The following is a 24706-nucleotide window of genomic DNA, read 5'->3' on the forward strand; positions in this document are numbered from 1 at the left end:
CAGCTGAAGACCAGCAGCAGCAAGACCAAAGGGCAGTAAACAAGCCTCCAGCAATTCTGGATTACACCAAAAACATGGGTGCCATGGACCATCATGACCAACAGCTGCAGCCCTACGATGTCACAAGGAAAACCCTGAAGTGGTACAAATAGCTGTGTGTGCATTTTCTACAAATTGCCATGCTGAATGCACACATCCTCTACAAAAAAGCAGGCAACAGCAGTACACTCCTGGACTTCAGAAGGATGTAATTAGTGCCATGATTTTTGGTGACCAAGACACTGCTAAAGATGACCATGCTGTTTGTCTTGTGTGGATGACACTTCATCCCACCTACCCCACAGAAGGCCTGGCCACAAAGGAGGTGCAGAGTCTGCTGGAAGAAAGGACAAAGAAAGGATGTGGGGTTCTACTGCCCAGACTGCCCCAGCAAACCAGCACTGTGTCTTGAAGACTGTTTCTGCAAGTACCACACACAGCGTTTTTACTGGCGATAGATCCTGGGTGAGTACACCCTTTTCATTCTTTGTGTGGACTGTGTTGGAGTCTTATGCACCTGGACACTGTTGCTCAGCCTTGACAGTGTGTGTGGTTGATCACAACAGTCACAAGAAAGACAGGTTGATAACCTGGTTGATATTGTAGCACCTACATGATGGAATGACAGTCCCAATTTTTTTTATTAATGCATTTTATGGAATTTTTCTGTCAGATTGACTCATTATTTGAACATGTGAGTATCAAAAACAAAATCATGGTTCATTTTCTTTTCATTTGATATAAACTTTTATGCACTTATCTTCAGTACTTTTTGAAATATAAGCAAATTAAAATCATTGGCGTGTTTTTCTTGTTTTTCTGAAAATTTTCTCAGCATAGGACATAGCAAAACGTACTAGCAGTGAAGGGGTTAAGTTGTGTTTAATGTTTTCATTTGAATGCTTGTCTGTGTTTGTTTTGCAGCACATGGTGAAATTTCTCTTCATGAGATAATGAAGTTATCTGATCTTATCACCAATCTGTTTCATGCTTAGTTATTACAAATTTGTTTCACCCATGAACATGCAGTCTTGCTTCTTCAGAACATTACCAGTTTGTTACACCCATGACAGGTGCAATAACCGAATGGTTAAAGCATTGGACTTTCAATCTGAGGGTCCCTGGTTCGAATCTCGGTAACGGCACCTGGTGGGTATACGGTGGAGATTTTTCTGATCTCCCAAGTCAACATATGTGCAGACCTGCTAATGCCTGAACCCCCTTTGTGTGTATACCCATGCAAAAGATAACAAACGAACGTAGATCCTGTAATCCATGTCAGCGTTCGGTGGGTTATGGAAACAAGAATATACCCAGCATGCACACCCCCAAAAGTGGAGTATGGCTGCCTACGTGGAAGGGTTAAAACGGTCATACACGTAAAAGCCCACTCGTGTACATACTAGTGAACAGGGGAGTTGCAGCCCACGAATGCAGAAGAAGTTTCACCCCTGAACATGTACTCCTGCTTCTTCAGAACATTACCATTTGTTTCACCCATGAACATGTCGTCTACAAGCAGTTTTGGAATCAGTTGATTCTTTCCAGTTTCTTACTTTAAGAGTTAGTGCATGTTTTTTCAATCACTCTTGGAAGTATCTTCCTTAAAATTTCTCTTCTCTTATAAAGTTTTTCTCTTTGTCCAAGTACCTTTTCTTTTCACAGGCAAACACACAAACACGCACATAGGCACTCACGGAAATGCACAAATGTACAAACACACACAGAGGTACACACACACACACAAGGTGCACATACACAAGGTGCACACACACACACACACACACACAAGGTGTACACACACACACACGGGCACACACACACACACACACACACACAGACAAGCTGTGCTATTTGCAGTGCAATAACTGAAAGGTGACTGACCTCTGTGGGTGAGTTGAGGGCAGTAAAAGACCACTTCTTGCTGCGCAGGTCTTCAATGACTTGCTTCAGTGACTGCACACACACACACACACACACACATACACACACGCAATTAAATATTTTAATACTGATAAACACAAATACACATCCTTGCATTCACACACACACACACACACACACACACACACACACACACATGTTTTTGTACATCGACAACAGGAAGAACATGCATCTGAAAATTTATCTTATTCATTCAAGTTTCAGTTCCAAGAAGGCATCAAAGCATGTGGACTGATCAACATCTGCTTCATGAACAAAAAACAGAAACAAAAAAAATGTATAAATCCAAACCACTGGTCAGGCCCTGAAAACCTGTTGTAGGTTCATGTAAAACATTTTTTTTTAAAAAGAAGAAGAAATGAAATCATTAAACAAAAGAATACATTATTCATAATAAAATGAAAGAAATGCAGAAGGCAGATGACTGACATAAAATGATAATAAAAATGGGTCACATTCAGCTAACCTGAGCACAACCAAATGTATGCAGACACACACACACACACACATGATTGTAAAGTATCTTTCAGTCCAGAATATGTCATACAGGATGCACCGAAAAATTCAAGCAGTGACACAACTGCCTTAGTGTCTGGTATAATAAAGACTGAAATGAGGCAAACAGTGTTAAAACATTCAGAGCACTGAACGAAAACAGTAACTGTTGATTGAGTGATCTTACCTCAAGCCAGGTACTGCCACTTCCAGCTGGTTGTCTGAAAAAAAATTAAAGTGAGGTCAGGACCAAAGCATTAATCTATCTTTTGTGGTCAGGATCACAGCATTATTCTATCTTTTGTGGTCAGGATCACAGCATTAATCTATCTTTTGTGGTCAGGATCACAGCATTAATCTATCTTTTGAGGTCAGGATCACAGCATTAATCTATCTTTTGAGGTCAGGATCAGATCACAGCATTAATCTATCTTTTGAGGTCAGGATCAGATCACAGCATTAATCTATCTTTTGTGGTCAGGATCACAGCATTAATCTATCTTTTGAGGTCAGGATCAGATCACAGCATTAATCTATCTTTTGAGGTCAGGATCACAGCATTAATCTATCTTTTGTGGTCAGGATCACAGCATTAATCTATCTTTGAAGTCAGGATCACAGCATTAATCTATCTTTTGAGGTCAGGATCACAGCATTAATCTATCTTTTGAGGTCAGGATTGCAGCATTAATCTATCTTTTGTGGTCAGGATCACAGCATTAATCTATCTTTGAAGTCAGGATCACAGCATTAATCTATCTTTTGAGGTCAGGATCACAGCATTAATCTATCTTTTGAGGTCAGGATTGCAGCATTAATCTATCTTTTGTGGTCAGGATCACAGCATTAATCTATCTTTGAGGTCAGGATCGCAGCATTAATCTATCTTTTGAGGTCAGGATCAGATCACAGCATTAATCTATCTTTTGAGGTCAGGATCACAGCATTAATCTATCTTTTGTGGTCAGGATCGCAGCATTAATCTATCTTTTGAGGTCAGGATCGCAGCATTAATCTATCTTTTGTGGTCAGGATCACAGCATTAATCTATCTTTTGTGGTCAGGATCGCAGCATTAATCTATCTTCTGAGGTCAGGATCGCAGCATTAATCTATCTTTTGAGGTCAGGATCAGATTACAGCATTAATCTATCTTTTGAGGTCAGGATCACAGCATTAATCTACCTTTTGATGTCATGTCAGGATCAGATCACAGCATTAATCTATCTTTTGAGGTCAGGATCACAGCATTAATCTATCTTTTGAGGTCAGGATCAGATCACAGCATTAATCTATCTTTTGAGGTCAGGATCACAGCATTAATCTATCTTTTGAGGTCAGGATCAGATCACAGCATTAATCTATCTTTTGAAGTCAGGATCACAGCATTAATCTGTCTTTTTTATTTATCTAAAAAAAACCACATACACAATAAAATGAAAGACACTGTAACAAGATACACTGTAAAGGCCCTCTTTTGGGGGGATATACAGTAAAATGACTGTCTTCAAAGAATGTTACACCTTTCTTCTTGCTATGCAATTAAATGCAATACAAAACAATGGTCATGGCCTGTTGTGGTCAACTATGGTTGGGTTGGACTCATGAGTTGTGAGTAGCTAACATATCTGATGTCGGAGCCACACACAGAAGCCCCATGGGGGCACAAAACAATATGTAACCACACTGTGAGTTTCACAGCCTTCCAGCTGTTAAAAAGATGCAACACAACACAGAGGAATAAAACACTACATGACACTGCTGAATACGCCAATATTCACCTTTTCAACATTTTCAAAATTTATTATGTACCATACAACACAACACAAAGACTCTCCTTTCGAGTCTGAGAACATTTTTACAATTTAGTTGAATATGACAGTGTTTTCTTTTCAACAGGTGGAACTATGTACCAAAAACATCACATGTTTACATGACAAGAACTCACTCTTCCTGCAGTTGAATAGACAACACAACACAACACAACACAACACAACACAATGTCTTCCAGCAGTTCAATAGACAACACAACACAATGTCAACATGACAAGAACTCTATCTTCCAGCAGTTCAGTAGACAACACAACACAACACGATGTCTTCCAGCAGTTCAATAGACAACACAACACAATGCTTACATGACAAGAACTCGCTCTTCCAGCAGTTCAATAGACAACACAACACAATGTCTTCCAGCAGTTTAATAAACAACCCAACACAACACAATACAACACAATGTCTTCCAGAAGTTCAATAGACAACACAACACAACACAATGTCTTCCAACAGTTCAATAGACAACACAACACAACACAATGTTTACATGACAAGAACTCACTCTTCCAGCAGTTCAATAGCTTTCTGCTTGCTGTGGACCAGGAAGGTGTTGGGTATGGCCAGGTTATCCCCCTGCTTCACCTGTCAATCACACAGTGTACACACATTCTTTTAGTTGAAGTGCAAGTAACGACCATAGATGTGGAAGAAGTACTGTGGGTGCATAAGCATATATGAATGTGCAAGCATATATTTTGACATGTTTGTGCATTCACATGCACACACAAGCATGCATGCTTATACACATACATGTACAAATGAATATGTGTACACACATATGAAAAAAACATCCACAAGCACATATACACAAGAGGTACATTGGCACATGCTTGCATACACATGCACACACACATAAAAATAACATTCACACACACTGAACTGGTTGTTATAATGTAAAATGTGAAATGACATAATGTGAAATGACAGACCATTCAAAGACTGTCTAGAAACACAAAAAGATGACAAATGAAAGAACTGACAAGCACAAGCAAACACAAGCTAAACCCCCCCCCCCCCCCCCCCAAAACCCCAACAAATTAGCCACACTTAATGTGGCTCTGATTTCTTTTGTGGCCTGTGGAAAATGACACTTCATGTCGTTCTGATTTGTGTCTGTGGCCTGTTGAAAATGACACTTCATGTCGTTCTGATCTGTGTCTGTGGCCTGTTGAAAATAACACTTCATGTCGTTCTGAGTTGTGTCTGTAGCCTGTTGAAAATAACACTTCATGTCATTCTGATTTGGCCTGTTGAAAATAACGCTTCATGTCATTCTGATCTGTGTCTGTGGCCTGTTGAAAATAACACTTCATGTCATTCTGATTTGGCCTGTTGAAAATAACGCTTCATGTCATTCTGATTTGTGTCTGTGGCCTGTTGAAAATAACACTTCATGTCATTCTGATTTGGCCTGTTGAAAATAACGCTTCATGTCGTTCTGATTTGTGTCTGTGGCCTGTTGAAAATAACACTTCATGTCATTCTGATTTGGCCTGTTGAAAATAACGCTTCATGTCGTTCTGATTTGTCTGTGGCCTGTTGAAAATAACACTTCATGTCATTCTGATTTGGCCTGTTGAAAATAACACTTCATGTTGTTCTGATTTGTGTCTGTGGCCTGTTGAAAATAACGCTTCATGTCGTTCTGATTTGTCTGTGGCCTGTTGAAAATAACACTTCATGTCATTCTGATTTGGCCTGTTGAAAATAACACTTCATGTTGTTCTGATTTGTGTCTGTGGCCTGTTGAAAATAACACTTCATGTCATTCTGATTTGTGTCTGTGCCCTGTTGAAAATAACACTTCATGTCGTTCTGATTTGTGTCTGTGGCCTGTTGAAAATAACACTTCATGTCATTCTGATTTGGCCTGTTGAAAATAACACTTCATGTTGTTCTGATTTGTGTCTGTGGCCTGTTGAAAATAACACTTCATGTCATTCTGATTTGGCCTGTTGAAAATAACGCTTCATGTCGTTCTGATTTGTGTCTGTGGCCTGTTGAAATAACACTTCATGTCATTCTGATTTGGCCTGTTGAAAATAACACTTCATGTCATTCTGATTTGGCCTGTTGAAAATAACACTTCATGTCGTTCTGATTTGTGTCTGTGGCCTGTTGAAAACAATGCTTCATGTCGTTCTGATTTGTGTCTGTGGCCTGTTGAAAATGACACTTCATGTCATTCTGATTTGGCCTGTTGAATATAACACTTCATGTCATTCTGATCTGTGTCTGTGGCCTGTTGAAAATAACACTTCATGTCGTTCTGATTTGGCCTGTTGAAAACAATGCTTCATGTCGTTCTGATTTGTGTCTGTGGCCTGTTGAAAATAACACTTCATGTCATTCTGATTTGGCCTGTTGAAAATAACGCTTCATGTCGTTCTGATTTGTGTCTGTGGCCTGTTGAAATAACACTTCATGTCATTCTGATTTGGCCTGTTGAAAATAACACTTCATGTCATTCTGATTTGGCCTGTTGAAAATAACACTTCATGTCGTTCTGATTTGTGTCTGTGGCCTGTTGAAAACAATGCTTCATGTCGTTCTGATTTGTGTCTGTGGCCTGTTGAAAATGACACTTCATGTCATTCTGATTTGGCCTGTTGAATATAACACTTCATGTCATTCTGATCTGTGTCTGTGGCCTGTTGAAAATAACACTTCATGTCGTTCTGATTTGGCCTGTTGAAAACAATGCTTCATGTCGTTCTGATTTGCGTCTGTGGCCTGTTGAAAATAACACTTCATGTTGTTCTGATTTGTGTCTGTGGCCTGTTGAAAATAACACTTCATGTTGTTCTAATTTGTGTCTGTGGCCTGTTGAAAATAACACTTCATGTTGTTCTGATTTGTGTCTGTGGCCTGTTGAAAACAATGCTTCATGTCATTCTGATTTGTGCCTGCGGCCTGTTGAAAATAACACTTCATGTTGTTCTGATTTGTGTCTGTGGCCTGTTGAAAACAATGCTTCATGTCGTTCTGATCTGTGTCTGTGGCCTGTTGAAAACAATGCTTCATGCTGGGTAAGGCAGACAGGAAGAAAAAAAACGTAACATGGGACAACGGATTGTGGAGAAAAGAAAAGAAAAACACGACCAGACTGGAACAGACAATGTGGCACACATGCAGGTTTCTGTTGTGTTCAATCTGTTTCGGTGATGAGGGGAAGGAGGGGGCAAGACAGGAGGAAGTAAACTGTGTTGAACAATAAGAGCTTTTGTCTGAATATTTTCCTTGTTGGATATTTCTTCTTGGTAACTGTCAGTTGCACAGAGTATTTATGAAACTACCGAGGACCATTCAGACACCTACACACTTCCTCCTTTGTTGCCTCATCCCATGTCAAAAACACAGATGGAAAATGAGTATGGTACATTTGCTTGGTACTGCAGTTTCAGTAGCTCAAGGAGGCGTCACTGCATTTGGACAAATCCATATACGCTACACCACATCTGCCAAGCAGATGCCTGACCAGCAGTGTAACCCAACGCGCTTAGTCAGGCCTTGAGAAAAAAAAAGTAAATAAATAATGGATAAATACATAAAAAAGAACTACCACTACTAATAATAATATGTATAAGGTGCAAAAACTTGATGAAGTCAACTATAAGCGTAAAAAACAAAAGGAAACAAAACAAAACAAAAAACAGTAATAATAATAATAAAATAAAATAAATAAATAAAAAAGACAACAATGATAAATAAGCAAATAAATGTAAGACATGCAGACACACATACACACACACATGCATAACAGATATGCACCAAACATGCAGTTTCACAGATATGAAAGCACTGTCAAATACACATAAACATACATGAGCCCCAACACACACACACACACATTACCCTGCACCCCCTCTACCCCCCTCCTCCACCCACTCATTTCTAGGCTACGTATTGCAGCTTCCATGGCACACACACACACACACACACACACACACACACATACACACACACAGAGGCACACTTACTTGTACAAGCACACACACATGCGCCAAGATATATATATGCACACCCGCACATTCCAATATTCTGCTGCTCCCACAGCGTAGGCATGCATACACTCACATACCTCATCCTCTTCCCCCCTCAACCCGCCCAGCGCCCCCCCCCCCCCCCCCTTCCACATATGCATGTGCACAAAACTCTCCTGACACTTGTGTACACTTACACCCCCGTACATGCACAAACACACACAAACACACAGACCCACACATACACACACACACAGAGGCTGCCACTGATTGGTATTGCAGTGGTATTGCAGATCTGCCTTGAATATAACAATGGAGCTTATCTATATTCCTCCAGATTTATGTTCCCCCCAAAATGTTTTTGGTAGGTCCATGTTTCCCCATGTCTATGTTCCTCCAGGTCTATGTTACACCAGGTCTATGTTCCCCCAAATGTTTGAGAATACATTCACTTTTGGGTGCTGGTCAACATTACTCAGTGGTCAGCAGTGATCAATGGTCAGTAGTTGTCAGTGGTGGTCAGCAGTGGTGAGTGGTGGTCAGTTGTGGTCAGTGGTGTAAGTGGTCAGCAGTGCTGAGGGGTCTTCAGCAGTGGTCAGTAATAGTCAGCAGTGGTAAGTGGTGGGCAGTGGTGATGAGTGGTGGTAGTATATATTGGTCAGCAGTGGTCAGTGGTTAGCGGTGGTCAGTGATTAGCAGTGGTCAGCAGTCAGTGGCAGGTAGCAGTGGTCAGTGGTCAGCAACCCCCACCCCCCCAAAAAAAAACCAAACAAACAGGATGTCATGACAATGTACTTAAAATATGACAGAACAATGCAATCTGATGAATTTTATGTAGTGGTCAGCAGTGGCAGGTTATGGTCAATAATGGCCAGCAGTACTCAGTTGTGGTCAGTTAATGGTCATACCAAGATGTCCCACTGTTGCATACAAAATGATGCAAGCTGAACATTGTTAGTGGTCAGCAGTGGTCAAACACCTGCCAAAACATAATAATGCACAGATGTTATAACATAATGCAGTCTGAACACTTTTGGGTTGTGGTCAATAGCGGTCAGCAGTGGGGAAACATAGACCTGGGGGAACAGAGACCTCAGGGAATACAGACCTGGGGAAACACAGACCTGGGGGAACAGAGACCTGGGGGAACACAGACCTTGGGGAATATTGACCTGGGGAAACACAGACCTGGGGAAACACAGACCTGGGAGAACACAGACCTGGGGAAACACAGACCTGGGAGAACACAGACCTGGGGAAACACAGACCTGGGAGAACACAGACCTGGGGAAACATAGACCTGGGAGAACACAGACCTGGGGAAACACAGACCTGGGGAAACATAGACCTGGGAGAACACAGACCTGGGGAAACACAGACCTGGGGAAACACAGACCTGGGAGAACACAGACCTGGGGAAACACAGACCTGGGGAAACACAGACCTGGGAGAACACAGACCTGGGGAAACACAGACCTGGGGAAACACAGACCTGGGAGAACACAGACCTGGGAGAACACAGACCTGGGGAAACACAGACCTGGGAGAACACAGACCTGGGGAAACACAGACCTGGGAGAACACAGACCTGGGAGAACACAGACCTGGGGAAACACAGACCTGGGAGAACACAGACCTGGGGAAACACAGACCTGGGAGAACACAGACCTGGGAGAACACAGACCTGGGGAAACACAGACCTGGGAGAACACAGACCTGGGGAAACACAGACCTGGGAGAACACAGACCTGGGGAAACACAGACCTGGGGAAACACAGACCTGGGGGAACACAGACCTGGGGAAACACAGACCTGGGAGAACACAGACCTGGGGAAACACAGACCTGGGAGAACACAGACCTGGGGAAACACAGACCTGGGGGAATACAGAAATGGGAGAATACAGCGGTGGAACAAAGACCCAGAAAATGTCAATTTGGGGGAATTCAGACAAGGGGGAATACAGACCTGGGGGTGTTTAGACCTGGCTGAAAGAAAATTTGGGTGAACACAGACCTGGGGGAACACAGAGCTGACCCCTGCGAAAATGTATCTTGAACACTGGTGGCACCATCCCTGACTGTCCTGTGCTCTGTGCTCCACACAGGTGAGACAAGGTGTATACCTACATCTCTATTATCTGTTTCATGTTTTTAGTACTGGTGTTGCATATGGTTTAAGGGAAACGACTGCACAATCAGTACTATCTGTTTGATAAAATGAAAGAGATCAACTAAAATTCTCCCTGATAACATGCTATTTTATTATTGTTGTATTACTTTCTTGTCACAACAAATTTATCAGAGTCAACTTCAGGCTGCTCTGTCCTGGGAGAGTGTCACCACCGTGCAACATCTCCCATTTTCTCCCCTCTTTTCTTTTTACTACCCTCACTGTAGTAAACAGCACAGGTCACAATACTGCTCACCCATCACCATTGGACTCACTTTCAACTGCCTAGCATTCTGAGGTGTGAAGTAAGTTGTGAACTATGTGAAGGTAAAAAATAGAGGGTTTAAAAAAATATTTCAGATCCAGGTTTTGTTTGTGAAAAAGAGGAAACCACATCAGCACAGCCGGATTATCTCATGTTTTCACTGCTGTCTGGTTTCTGTTCAGATACGTATTCTGTTTACGTGTTGGGAACACTGATGTGAAACTTGTAACTGTGGCCAAGTCATGGTTCTAACAGCTGGCCTGGGCGTAGGTGCAGTGCTGTCTCACTCTCAAAAACGTTTTTTGATTTATGGAAACATGTGCTTAATAACTGAGCATTTTTTTCACCTTCGTTTTTCTGTCTGTAATAAACAGCTTCCCTATATGAATTTATATTTGTGCTCAACAATTTATGTGCTGTTTGCTGCCTTGCTTTTGACTAAATAAAAGTTTGTTTAAACCAACTTCAAAAAGAAGATAACATAGAGTTCTGTCAGCATGGAATTTTAAACAATGTGCTTTAACTATTTTACACCTTCAGAACAACAGGACAAAGCAACTGAAAGTGAAAATCCACCAAAGATACGGAGTCAGGTTCACGCAGACAAGTCAGCCGACTGAAAAATGTGATGAATTTTTCTGTATGCTGCATTTGTAATGTCAGTGTCAGGGTCTCTTTGCATGTGTATCTGTGTGTGCGCACAAACATGACAAGACAATGTCGCAGCAGGGTGACATGAGAAACGTCCTGTTGAACCGACAGACCAGGAAGTGAATAACAAACAAGATCAGTTGATCAAGCTGCAGATCAATGCTTTCTGATAACAAGGATCTTGATCAAGGAAGTCTTCAACCAAGTTCAGCAAGGAGTATCACATGATAGCACACAGCACACTGACATCCACGTGTGCACATGTTCACACACACATATACACAGTTTTCTAATATGCAAGATCAAGACATGTAAATGATGTATTTTACCACAATTCTCCACATATATATGTATGGTAACACATACAGACACACGAGTTGTATCAGCAACGGTGAAAAGACATAAAATAACTGAACTGAAATTCACTGAACACATCAATGCAATCACACACACACACACACACAGTGTACATGGAGAGGTGGTTGGGGGTGTGGGGGATGGAGGAGGAGAGAGACCAATCCACCAATGTCCCTGGTCCCAATCCCTAAACACACACACACCACATTCCTGTCACCACCATGATCACACCAACCACTATGGAGAAAGAAGATAAAAGGAGGAAAAGACTGGAGAGAGAGAAGAGAGGAAAGCCAGGAGACCCACCTCCATGCCATCCACGTCCAGCTGGGCCCTCACCCTGTAGGCACCCACTAAAGGCTCCGAGCAGATCAGCAGTAAATCGTTGAACTGTGACATCAAACCACTCACTGTAAATACACACAGCCCCACACACTTCCAAGCAAAGGGACTGCATTTCTCAAGAAATCCTTGGAAACAATAACAAAAAACATGAATCCCCCAAATTTATGCACATCCCTGCAAGTTTTCCCCAATCATCTTTTAAGATACTCAGCCCAAAAAGAGGAGTCAGAAAAAAACGATGGACTGACAACACTACACAAAGGACGAGGACATCATCTGCAGAAACCCAGGCTTTGACACACAACCCACACAGCTGGAAGAATGTGCTGCACAGTTATTCTGTGCAGTGCCCCAGTGACTTCAATCACCTACGGGAGAAGAGGATAAAGAAGAACCCACATAAAAAAAACCTTGCAAAGACTTCAACAAAAATGGAAAACATCCCCCAAGGTTATTCTTGCTGACAGACACCTTCACTGTTCTCACAGTTACTGTCAACAGTGTCCTTCCCAGCAACACACACTTTCCCCACACAAAGTCTGTCACACTGATGATGCTCAGCCATCCAGGCACTGTTCAAACTGCACGCTGTCAAAGCAGACAGGCAATATCATTGTCTAATCAATATCACTGGCAATATCATTGTCTAATCAATATCATTGTCAATATCATTGTCTAATCAAGGCCACTACTACCATATCTCACTAGCAAAATTATTTTTATCACTATCAATACTCCCCTCATCTCGTTACCAGTTTACTACAACAATGCCTAATTATGATGATATTAAAATCCTTAGAGTTCTTTCCTTTCTGTGTTTGTGGGCTTCAACTCCTAAGTTCACTTATATCTACCAGTGGGCTTTTACATGTATGACTGTTTATCCTTGCCATATAGGCAGTCATACTTTGACTTAAGGGATATGCATGCTGGAGATGTTGTTTCCATAACCCACTGAACACTGCTTATATGCTGCTGGATATTTAATGTAATGACTTGATTTTCCCCAAGTGTTTTCACATGAATGGAATTAAAACACTGTTACATTGACACATATGTTGACCTGGCAGATGGGTAAAATCTCCATTCATAACCCACAAGGCCCTTACCAGTACAGATCCCAGGACCCTCAAACTGAAAGTCCAAAGCTCTAAAGACAAAAAAAAGAAGAAAAAGTCCACAGGGTCAGTGAACTCATACTGGCTGTGTCTTGAGCTTGGCATGGGAAGGGCCCAATCCTCTCCTTCCCCAGTCTTCCCTGACCGGTCAGGTATCCATTCACACCTGTGAAAATCAGAGTAACGTGCCTTCCCCTAGGACTCAACACCATGCCAAAACGGGGTCTCGAACCCTGGTCACTGGTGAACACTGGATCTGAAGTCCAATGCCTTGCTGACTGCCAAGGTGCCATTCAGTTACTGTGATAATAATGGTAATGACAACAACTAAAAAGTACCAGAAACAGGTAACGTGACTGTTTCTCCCCACTGCGGGCAGAGATCTTGGTGATGGGCCCCTCACGCACAAAGTCGCGGGTCGGACTGATGAAGTCCACTGCCACCCCTCGCAGCCTCTGGTAGATGTCCAACAACCGATGGAACTTTTCCTGTGGAGTTTACCATGTATTTGTCAAAAAAGTGTTGGAGGTTTTGCAGGAAAGAGTTTCACATTTGTTGGAAGAGTGTTAAAGGTTTGCCAAAAAAGTGTTAGCGGTTTATATGAAAGTTTCACATTTGTTCATTAACAAAGTGTCAGTAGTTTGTAAACTCTTCATCACCTGATGTGCCTCTCAGCTGTCTGAAAGAAAAAAAAATGCTTGTACATGTACAGACCAGACACACACACACACACACACACACACACACCACTTACTGATGAAAAACTACACATATATTTGAAAAATAATGCAAATAATTTACTAACTGAACCAAATAAACAGACACATACACATACAGGTAAACGAATTAACAGTGATGAGACTGCGTTTTGTGTTGCAATCTGACAATGCTACATCATCTTCGAAACCTGTATGCAAACCTACAAGAACCTGGCACTTTCCAAAATTTCCATCAGACTATAGTCTGAAACATTTCATGCCCGGATTAACTATCAAAACAAAAAGCTTTGTATTTCTTCAATTAATTTATCACCAAGCCCTTCATCTGGTACTCAACAATGACCAATGAGGAATCAATGAATAAAACTCACAATCTTTCAATAATGTACTGAAAGAATGTGAGTTTTATTCTACCATCAATAAGGAATTAATGAATCAAATTCACAATCTGTCAATGACAAATGAGAAATCACTGAATCAAACTCACAATCTGTCTACGACCAATGAGGAATCACTGTATCAAACTCACAATCTGTCTATGACCACTGAGGAATCACTGAATCAAACTCACAATCTGTCTATGACCACTGAGGAATCACTGAATCAAACTCACAATCTGTCTATGACCAATGAGGAATCACTGAATCAAACTCACAATCTGTCTATGACCAATGAGGAATCACTGTATCAAACTCACAATCTGTCTATGACCAATGAGGAATCACTGAATCAAACTCACAATCTGTCAATGACCAATGAGGAATCACTGAATCAAACTTACAATCTGTCAATGACCAATGAGAAATCACTGAATCAAACTCACAATCTGTCTATGACCAATGAGGAATCACTGAATCAAACTCACAATCTGTCTATGACCAATGAGGAATCACTGAATCAAACTCACAATCTGTCAATGACCAATGAGGAATCACTGAATCAAACTTACAATCTGTCAATGACCAATGAGAAATCACTGAATCAAACTCACAATCTTTTTCATGGCCTCATTGGAATGCATGGCAGCCGTGGTAACCAGATCCAGGGCGGCTGAAATCACAGAAGCAGGGTAAGTCATCACCATTGCCATCATCATCATGATCAAAGCATCATCATCACAACTGTCATCATCATTGTCATGAGTCATTGTCACCACACCAGCCATCATGGTGAAGTGGTTAGCATCGCAGAATTATGGCTGGGAGGACGCAGGTTCGATTCTCAGCTGGGTGAGTTATGTGTTATGAGCTTGGGAAGACTGGGACCACACAGTCCAGTACCATCCACTTCATGGGTGCATCTTTGGGTATGTTGCTAAAATTTCCTGACCAACACTGAAAGTGTTTGTATTTCTCAGGCCTGGTTAACATTGCTATATCATTATGACAGAAAGCATAAAGTACAGCCTTGTCACGTAGCCCCAAACCTACATGGACCTCCACAGCAACATCATCATCATCGCAATCCTCCACCTTCATCATCAATGTTAAAAATAAAAAAAAAGTCCTAAGTCTGGGGCCTTTCATGCCCTGCTCTCATGGTGTTCTCAGTTTCAATCCCCCTCCACTTCCGTGCTTCAGGTGAGTCCTGTTCAGGTTTTTGGTGTATGTGAAATCAAAACTGGCACTACTGAACCCCACCGAGTGACTCAGTAGCAGTGCAGGGTCTCCTCTGGTGTGTGGCCTCCTGGTGACCTAGCATTGATGGTTCCCTGTGGACTGCCGATGCTGGGACTGTGACAGACGAGTCCAGCAGTGTATGGGGTACTTGGAATGAGTAGTGTGGGGGTAATTCCACTCAAATGGTCTGAATGATGGGATGGCAAAAAAAGACAAAAAAAAAAGAAAAAAGAAAAGAAGTCATTGTCCTCATCACTGCCATCATCATCATGACCAAGTCATCATCATCACCACTGTCATCATAACCATCATGTGATCATCATCATAGATATCACTATCATCACTGTCATCATCATCATTGTCATTATCACAATCACCACTAATGTCATCATCACTGAGACATCATCACTGTCACCATCGTCACCACTGCCATCATCATCACAGAGTCACTGTCATCATCACTGCCATCATCATGATCGATGTCATCATCATCATCATCATCATCATTAACACTGTCATCATCATCATCAACTCATCATCTTTATCATGACAATGGATCCATTCCAGTAGATTATGTTGTATGTTGCCATTTAGTCATGACTATTCCAATTATTACTGTCTATCAAATCATGATTTTTCTGTGCACCACTGCCATAAGCTGAAGTCTGTGCTGGCAGCTCTTTTGAAAAGTCAACAATAAAAACGAGAGAAAACTCAAGGAAGACTGACAAATGACACCCCCAACCTCCAACATCCTCTCAAAAACAACAACAAAAACTACCTTTCCTCAAAAGTATTAGTCCAGTTAACAATAAATTTTATTGAAAATTGTGTTATGAGCTGCTATTCCTCTCCATGTGCAATAAATCATATCTAAACTTCTGTTATGAGCTGCTCACTATTCCTCTCCATGTGCAATAAATCATATCTAAACTTCTGTTATGAGCTGCTCACTATTCCTCTCCATGTCCAATAAATCATAACTAAACTTCTGTCATGAGCTGCTCACTATTCCTCTCCATGTGCAATAAATCATATCTAAACTTCTGTTATGAGCTGCTCACTATTCCTCTCCATGTGCAATAAATCATAACTAAACTTCTGTTATGAGCTGCTCACTATTCCTCTCCATGTGCAATAAATCATATCTAAACTTCTGTTATGAGCTGCTCACTATTCCTCTCAACCATAACTAAACTTCTGTTATGAGCTGCTCACTATTCCTCTCCATGTGCAATAAATCATAACTAAACTTCTGTTATGAGCTGCTCACTATTCCTCTCCATGTGCAATAAATCATAACTAAACTTCTGTTATGAGCTGCTCACTATTCCTCTCCATGTGCAATAAATTGATTGATTGATTGATGTGGATACTTATATAGCGCCTATCCTTGGTCAGAGACCAAGCTCTAAGCGCTAATCATAAATCATAACTAAACTTCTGTTATGAGCTGCTCACTATTCCTCTCCATGTCCAATAAATCATAACTAAACTTCTGTTATGAGCTGCTCACTATTCCTCTCCACGTGCAATAAATCATAACTAAACTTCTGTTATGAGCTACTCAATATTCCTCTAATGCAATCCACATCGCCTTTTTACCTGCTGGTTCTGTTACTTCTATCTACCTTTGAGGGAAATTATCAAAATCATCCCAAAACATCACTGTTCTGGGTAAATTTCTATTTTCTGGTGAACAATACAAATTTTCTTTGAATATGAATGTGTGTTGACAAGTGTGTATGGGTTCATGCATTTAGTTGTGCATGTATATTTGTACTGACAGGCATGTGTGTTTCTGTGTATCTTCCTTTCTTCCAGTGCTCTGAATCTCTATGCACACAACACAGCAAAACTGCAGAGGTTTGACAAACATCAGTAGATACCTTGCGCATCAGGTCGATCGGGTGAATCACCTGGCAGATTTTTTAGGTAATCTGGAAAACACAAGTCTGTCTTGAAACATTCACCTTACACAACTTGATTTCAATTCTAATCAACCATCAGAAATGACATACATAAACTGATTATCAATATTGTTTTCTTAACCACTTGATAGCATAACGAGTATGCTTGTTATGCTAGTCAGTGAAGGGCACCTCCATAATAATAAACTATGTAAATGAAAACATAATGCATCACACACACACACACACACACACACACACACACAGAGAATATTCTACTCCTCCAGACTCTAACCCACAAACTCCTCCAGTCCCATTAAAAACAAACAAACGATTCAAGCTTCACTCTAACAGACAGCACTGGGTCCCTGATACCTGATACCCACCACACACTGGTTCCCCTTTCACTCTAACAGACAGCACTGGGTCCCTGACACCCACCACACACTGGTTCCCCTTTCACTCTAACAGACAGCACTGGGTCCCTGACACCCACCACACACTGACTCACCTTTCACTCTAACAGACAGCACTGGGTCCCTGATACCTGACACCCACCACACACTGACTCACCTTTCACTCTATCAGACAGCACTGGGTCCCTGACACCCACCACACACTGACTCACCTTTCACTCTAACAGACAGCACTGGGTCCCTGACACCTGACACCCCCCACACACTGACTCACCTTTCACTCTAACAGACAGCACTGGGTCTCTGACACCTGACACCCCCAACACACTGACTCACCTTTCACTCTAACAGGCAGCACTGGGTCCCTGACACCCACCACACACTGGTTCCCCTTTCACTCTAACAGACAGCACTGGGTCCCTGATACCTGACACCCACCACACACTGGTTCCCCTTTCACTCTAACAGACAGCACTGGGTCCCTGACACCCACCACACACTGACTCACCTTTCACTCTAACAGACAGCACTGGGTCTCTGACACCTGACACCCACCACACACTGACTCACCTTTCACTCTAACAGACAGCGCTGGGTCCCTGACACCCACCACACACTGACTCACCTTTCACTCTAACAGACAGCACTGGGTCCCTGACACCTGGTACCCCACACTCTAACAGACAGCCCTGGGTCCCTGACACCTACCACACACTGACACCTTTCACTCTAACAGACAGCACTGGGTCCCTGACACCCACCACACACTGACTCACCTTTCACTCTAACAGACAGCACTGGGTCCCTGACACCCACTACACACTGACTCACCTTTCACTCTAACAGACAGCACTGGGTTCCTGACACCTGACACCCCCAACACACTGACTCACCTTTCACTCTAACAGACAGCACTGGGTCCCTGACACCCACTACACACTGACTCACCTTTCACTCTAACAGACAGCACTGGGTTCCTGACACCTGACACCCCCAACACACTGACTCACCTTTCACTCTAACAGACAGCACTGGGTACCTGACACCCACCACACACTGACTCACCTTTCACTCTAACAGACAGCACTGGGTCCCTGACACCCACTACACACTGACTCACCTTTCACTCTAACAGACAGCACTGGGTCCCTGACACCCACCACACACTGGTTCCCCTATCACTCTAACAGACAGCACTGGGTCCCTGATACCTGACACCCACCACACACTGGTTCCCCTTTCACTCTAACAGACAGCACTGGGTACCTGACACCCCCCACACACTGACTCACTTTTCACTCTAACAGACAGCACTGGGTCCTTGATACCTGACACCCCCAACACACTGACTCACCTTTCACTCTAACAGACAGCACTGGGTACCTGACACCTGACACCCACCACACACTGACTCACCTTTCAGGAGCAGCTCGTAGCGTGGCACGCGCTGGATGGGCCCTAACATGTGGTGCTGCAGCGTCAGGCTGCCACTCTCTGGCATTTTCTGCCACGTTGATAATAACAGTAATAAATATAACGATAACAGCAACAGCAGCAACAACAATAATAATACTGATGATAATAAAAACAAGGTTAAAAGGTTTCATAGCTTTCTAGTGCCATTTGGGGCAGTGAATTCATGTTCATTGTGTCTGTGGCTTGGCACAGGAAGGCGGGACACAATTCTCTCCTTCCACCATTTCCACCTTCCCCAACTGAAGTCAGGGACTCACACCAGGATGAAGAGAAGGAAAAGTGGAGTGAAGTGCCTTTCACAAGACACAGCACCATGCTGATATGGGGCCTCCAACCCTGATCACTGGTCAGCCCTGGATCCCAAGTCCAGCGCCTTAGAGATTCTACCATTTCCATTTCCATTCATTCTCCTGCCCGGGATGGGCGTAGAGGAGACATGAGGGACGATTCCGTAGTCAGACGACGCCATCCGGTTCTATCTTCTGCCTGTCGTATCAGCGTAGCGCTATCCATATTGGTCCATTCCTTGATGTTGTCCATCCAGCATTTGGCTTGCCTCCCTCTTCGCCTACCACCCTCTAGCGTTCCCTGTAGAACTGTCTTTTGCAGTGAATTGTGGCGTGTCACATGCCCGAACCATGACAGCTTCCTCCTTTTGACCACTGCTAAGAGTGGTTCCAGTGGACCCACTAGCATAGTTATTTGGCTCTTGACAAAGTCATTGGTCTTTCTGTCCTTCCATGAGATTCCAAGCAGTCGTCTGAAGCATTTTGTCTCAAACGTCTGGACTTTCCTAGTAGTCTCTGCTGTTAAAGTCCAACTTTGACATCCATACAGCAGTATGGATAGCACCAGGGATCGGTACAGTTTGATCTTTGTTGGAAAGCTGATCTCTCTGCTCTTCCAAATCTTGCTGAGCTTAGCCATTGCTGATGTTGCGATCGCTATCCTAATCTTTATTTCAGTTGTTGAGCGACCGTCGTTTGTGAGGGTGGTGCCGAGATATTTGAAAGCATCCACTTCTTCAAGTTGTTGTCCATTCATGAAGATTTGAGCTTGGGTGTTGGTTGAGCTGTTTACCAACACTTTGCTTTTCTCGGTGCTCACTTCCATTCCGTATGCACCTGCTCTTCCTTCTAGTCTCTTGGTGAGGTCTTGTAGTTCTTTGTTGCTGCCTCCTAGTAGATCTATGTCATCTGCGAATCTCAAGTTGTTGATGATTCTTCCTCCTATGGAGATGGTAGAGTGGAAGTCATGGAGGGTTTCGCGCATGATGTTTTCTAGGAAAAGGTTGAATAGTACTGGGGAGAGCAGGCAACCCTGACGGACACCGACTGTGGTCTTAAAGTATATTCCGATTTGGTTGTTGAGGAGGACTGCGCTGCTGGATGTCTTGTACAGCGCCTGAATGACTTGGGTGAGACCCTCCTCGATGCCAAACTGTCTGAGTACCTGCCACAGTCCATCATGCCACACCCTGTCAAAGGCTTTCTTGAAGTCTATGAAGTTGTGGAACAGGTCTCTTTGATGTTGCAGGTGTTTTTCCATCAGTAATCGGCAGGTGAAGATCTGTTCTACTGTGCTTCTGCCTGCTCTGAATCCGGCTTGTTCTTCTGCCAGGTGTTCTTCAGCCTCTTTCTTGAGTCGGTTTAGAATGACTCGAAGCATGATTTTGCTCGTGTGGCTAATAAGACTGATTGTCCTGTAATTCTGGCATTGGCGGAGATTCCCCTTTTTTGGTATGGGGATGATGAGCGACCGAGTCCATTCTGAGGGCCACTGTTTTGTCTCCCAGATCTTTTGACAGATTGCTGTTACAATTGTGACCAGCTCATTCCCTCCGTGTTTGAGCAGCTCTGCCGGAATGTTGTCTGCTCCAGGTGACTTTCCTGCTGGTAGACTGCGTACAGCTTCTTCCACTTCTTCCCTCAACACTGGCAGGGGTGAAGGTTCCCTTGATGGTGTTATGTCTCTGTCAATCAAACTGTCAATGGTTGTATGGGATTCTACCAAGGCGCCAACATAATAATAGCAACAACTACAACATACAGTACTTAAAAGTCACATGGTACAAACTCCCCATATACAGGCATTTTCTGGCACAGAGAAAGAGAGGACAAGTGCACTGTAGTAATAACAATAACACAACACATATAATTATATGGCACTAACTCACCAAAATGTGGACTCTAAATGCCTTTCATGAAATAATACATACATGCATACATATATAAGTACATAATGTCAAACAACAGCACTTAAAGACACAACACACACTCTCTCTCTCTCTCTCTCTCTCTCTATATATATATATATATATATACACATATATATACTTACATACACACCAAGACAACAATACAGATTGCAGATATGAATGGTTTTAAATGGCAGAGACAGGCAGAGAGAGACAGGGGAAGGGGTGAGGAGTTAGCAGGTCAGAAGCAAGAGAAACCGAAAAACTGATTTTTTTTCTTTTTTTAAAGGTCTTTTGATGTGGTATGCTCCAAAGACAAAGAGTGACTGGATTTTGGTTGAACTCGATAGAGCAGAGGAGTGTGTGACTGAAATGCTCCACCATTGTTATCATAATTATTAGTGTGTATACTAATGTACACCAATACTGATAATAATCATCATCATTGATTGAAATGGCAGGTGTTTGGGAGAGAAAAGAAGAAACAGAATATTATAAATAAAAAACATCAACAACAACAAAAACAGAGAGCAGAGCAAATGACAAACACCAAGACAACAAACACACAACACACACACACACACACAAACAACAACAACACACACACACACACACACACACACACACACACACACACACACACCCTAACCCAACACCAAACATACCACACACACCTGAATTTCTGCAACAATGGCAGCAAACTTCTGGGACTTGTCCAGCCAGTAGTTGATGAGGTTCATGGCATTGTCAAAGTTCTTCACATATGCTGTGTACAGCTTGAGGAAGGGAGCATTCTTCCTCATCAAATCCCCAATGCGACGCTCACTCTCCCTGTGGTCACACACACCAACCCATCACCATTTATTGGTGAGGAAACACTTCTCACTGCTGTATTGCCTGTTCACTACATGGTGATTCGGACAGGGACACATTCATTCCTTTCAGCACACACATACACCCTGGTACACTGGGTTTGAAGAGTGGGAGAGTGACTGGGTGTGGGGACGAGGTGTCAAGAAAAAAACAATTACCCGCTAACAGTGGAGTGGTGGGCAATGGGTGGAGAAAGTCATCGGTCATGACCCATAAAACAAATTACAACAAGCTACCCACCACAAAGTGGCACATGACCTCAGCAACTGATGTTACATATTGCTGGGAATCATGCAAAACTTTGTGAATATCACTGGCACTAGTGTTCAGATTTATCCCCCTTGTTTTCATATTGCATTGTGATAATTTAAGTGTTGTTTGACTAAGAAAACACTGCCGAGTACTGGATCACAAACAGAGGTAGTCAGACTTTTTAGTCAGTACGACAAATCTTAACAGGGTGATGGGTAAATGATCTGCAGAAAAAAAGGTGGAAAAACAACAAGATATTGTTGTATTGTATTGTATTGTATTGTATTGTATTGTATTGTATTGTATTAATCTTTTTTGTCATAACAGATTTCTCTTTGTGAAATTTGGGCTGCTCTGCCCTGGGGTAGTGTGTCACTACACAGACAGCACCACCCCCTTTTTTCCCCCATGCCGACAATTTGATTTGTTTTCCTATTTCATATGTACTTCCACTATTATCTGTGTTTTTTTTAAACAGGTAATGTCAATTACTTCAATGTACTTGCATGAAAAAACAACAACAGCAGCATAATCAGCAATGTGATTGAAGAAACTAGTTGCTACACATAGTGGAATGCTTTCTCTTTTTAATAGTAAATGGAGATCATGACTGAAACCTATGCATGTCACTGCTCCATACAAGTCAATGTCATAGTTTTGTGTATTTACCTTAAAAAATAAATGTCCATCATCCTAACACCAAGATCTTTTCTCTTCCACTTGAAAAATATCTTGTATATACAATATACTCATGGATTATAATTTTGAGTAAGCATCATACATGCATTTATTTGTGTTTTGATTCTTATCTGTGAACACATACTTATTTGTACAATTTTTTTTTATAACTTCAGCAGGAAGATAAAAGCTGATAACAGACCTAATCATAATAGATCAGCAAAGAAAGTCAAGGCCAGCAGTGCCACATATTAATTTCATTGTGAATTTTCCATGAATAATGTAAGTTTTGCTCATTTCCAAACCAATCATCTTTTTTTCTTTTTTTTTTAAAGTGGAAGGAGTAAATATTTCTCAAAACAGCTCTGAAAATGGAGCTGCACATTGGCTGTGACATGGATGCAGTTCTAAAATAGAAAGCTTCTGATGTCCCAAAACAATCCTGAAGTTTGACCAATACCAAAGACAAACTGCATACTGTACAGCATTCTCAAAAGAGAACTGGAATATAAGAATGAAAAATGATCCCAGAACCCAGCGTGGCAAAAAAAGAAATAATGGCATTGTTTTTTTCAGAAAAGTGCCCTGCTCCCTCCCCTCCCACAAAACAAAGAGTGAGGTTATTTTGTTCAATCACATATGTGACAGGAGCCAAACACACACACACACACACACACACACACAGACACACACACATTGTCATGTTCAGTTAATATCTGATGTCTGTCTCTCTATGTCTCTCTCCCATTCTGTCTCCCCTCTATCCACTTTTCTCTCTCTCACTTTCTCACATTTACTTCTCCCCCCCCCCCCCAACCCCTCCCCTCCCCCCCAACACCCCCCTTCACACTTTCTCAATTTTCTCTACATTTCTCCTCTCTCTTTCACACAGACACACACACACACACACAATCTCATCTCTACAATAACAGCGAGCTACATATCCATTTTTAAAAGAACATTCCTTGTGTAATAAACATCCCTCTGTATGCTTGTCTCCATACCTTTAAAGGGAATTTGACAGGAAAATATGCATCTGCCTGTTTGGTATCCATTAAAGCAGTGTCTTCTTTACACAGCGTCTGCATGCTGGCTTGGTTCCAGTTTTTGCTGTTATTGTTTTCTGTTCTGTTTGTTTTTGTTCCAGAAATGAGGTATCACATGATAACTTCAGGAATATCACCAGCCACAAAACAACAATAGACTACTGTTATGATCTTGCCTGTCCTTTCTATTTTCAGAATGAAAAGCAACTTTGTCTCATACTGGGACCTTCCCAACCAATGTAGGTCAGTGCAGCGTAGGAATGTGTGTGTGTGTGTGTGTGTGTGTGTGTGAGTGGGTGTGTGAGTGGGTGTGTGT

The 24706-nt window shown here is 42.2% G+C and overlaps 1 protein-coding gene across 2 annotated transcripts in view; it reads right to left on the minus strand.

Moving 5' to 3' along the window:
• Positions 1-24706, minus strand: part of LOC143284778 (uncharacterized) — a 259607-nt gene that overhangs the window by 20501 nt on the left and 214400 nt on the right. For both annotated transcript variants that reach the window (XM_076591773.1, XM_076591774.1), the window contains 9 exons: positions 22216-22372; positions 19285-19372; positions 17432-17482; positions 14915-14973; positions 13543-13692; positions 12048-12131; positions 4816-4895; positions 2666-2699; positions 1924-1995 (listed from right to left, as the gene is read on the minus strand). In XM_076591773.1, the coding sequence (XP_076447888.1) occupies positions 1924-1995; positions 2666-2699; positions 4816-4895; positions 12048-12131; positions 13543-13692; positions 14915-14973; positions 17432-17482; positions 19285-19372; positions 22216-22372 (775 nt within the window). The remainder of the gene's footprint in view (positions 1-1923; positions 1996-2665; positions 2700-4815; positions 4896-12047; positions 12132-13542; positions 13693-14914; positions 14974-17431; positions 17483-19284; positions 19373-22215; positions 22373-24706) is intronic.

This window comes from Babylonia areolata, chromosome 8 (assembly GCF_041734735.1).
Source record: "Babylonia areolata isolate BAREFJ2019XMU chromosome 8, ASM4173473v1, whole genome shotgun sequence".
NCBI lineage: Eukaryota > Metazoa > Mollusca > Gastropoda > Neogastropoda > Buccinidae > Babylonia > Babylonia areolata.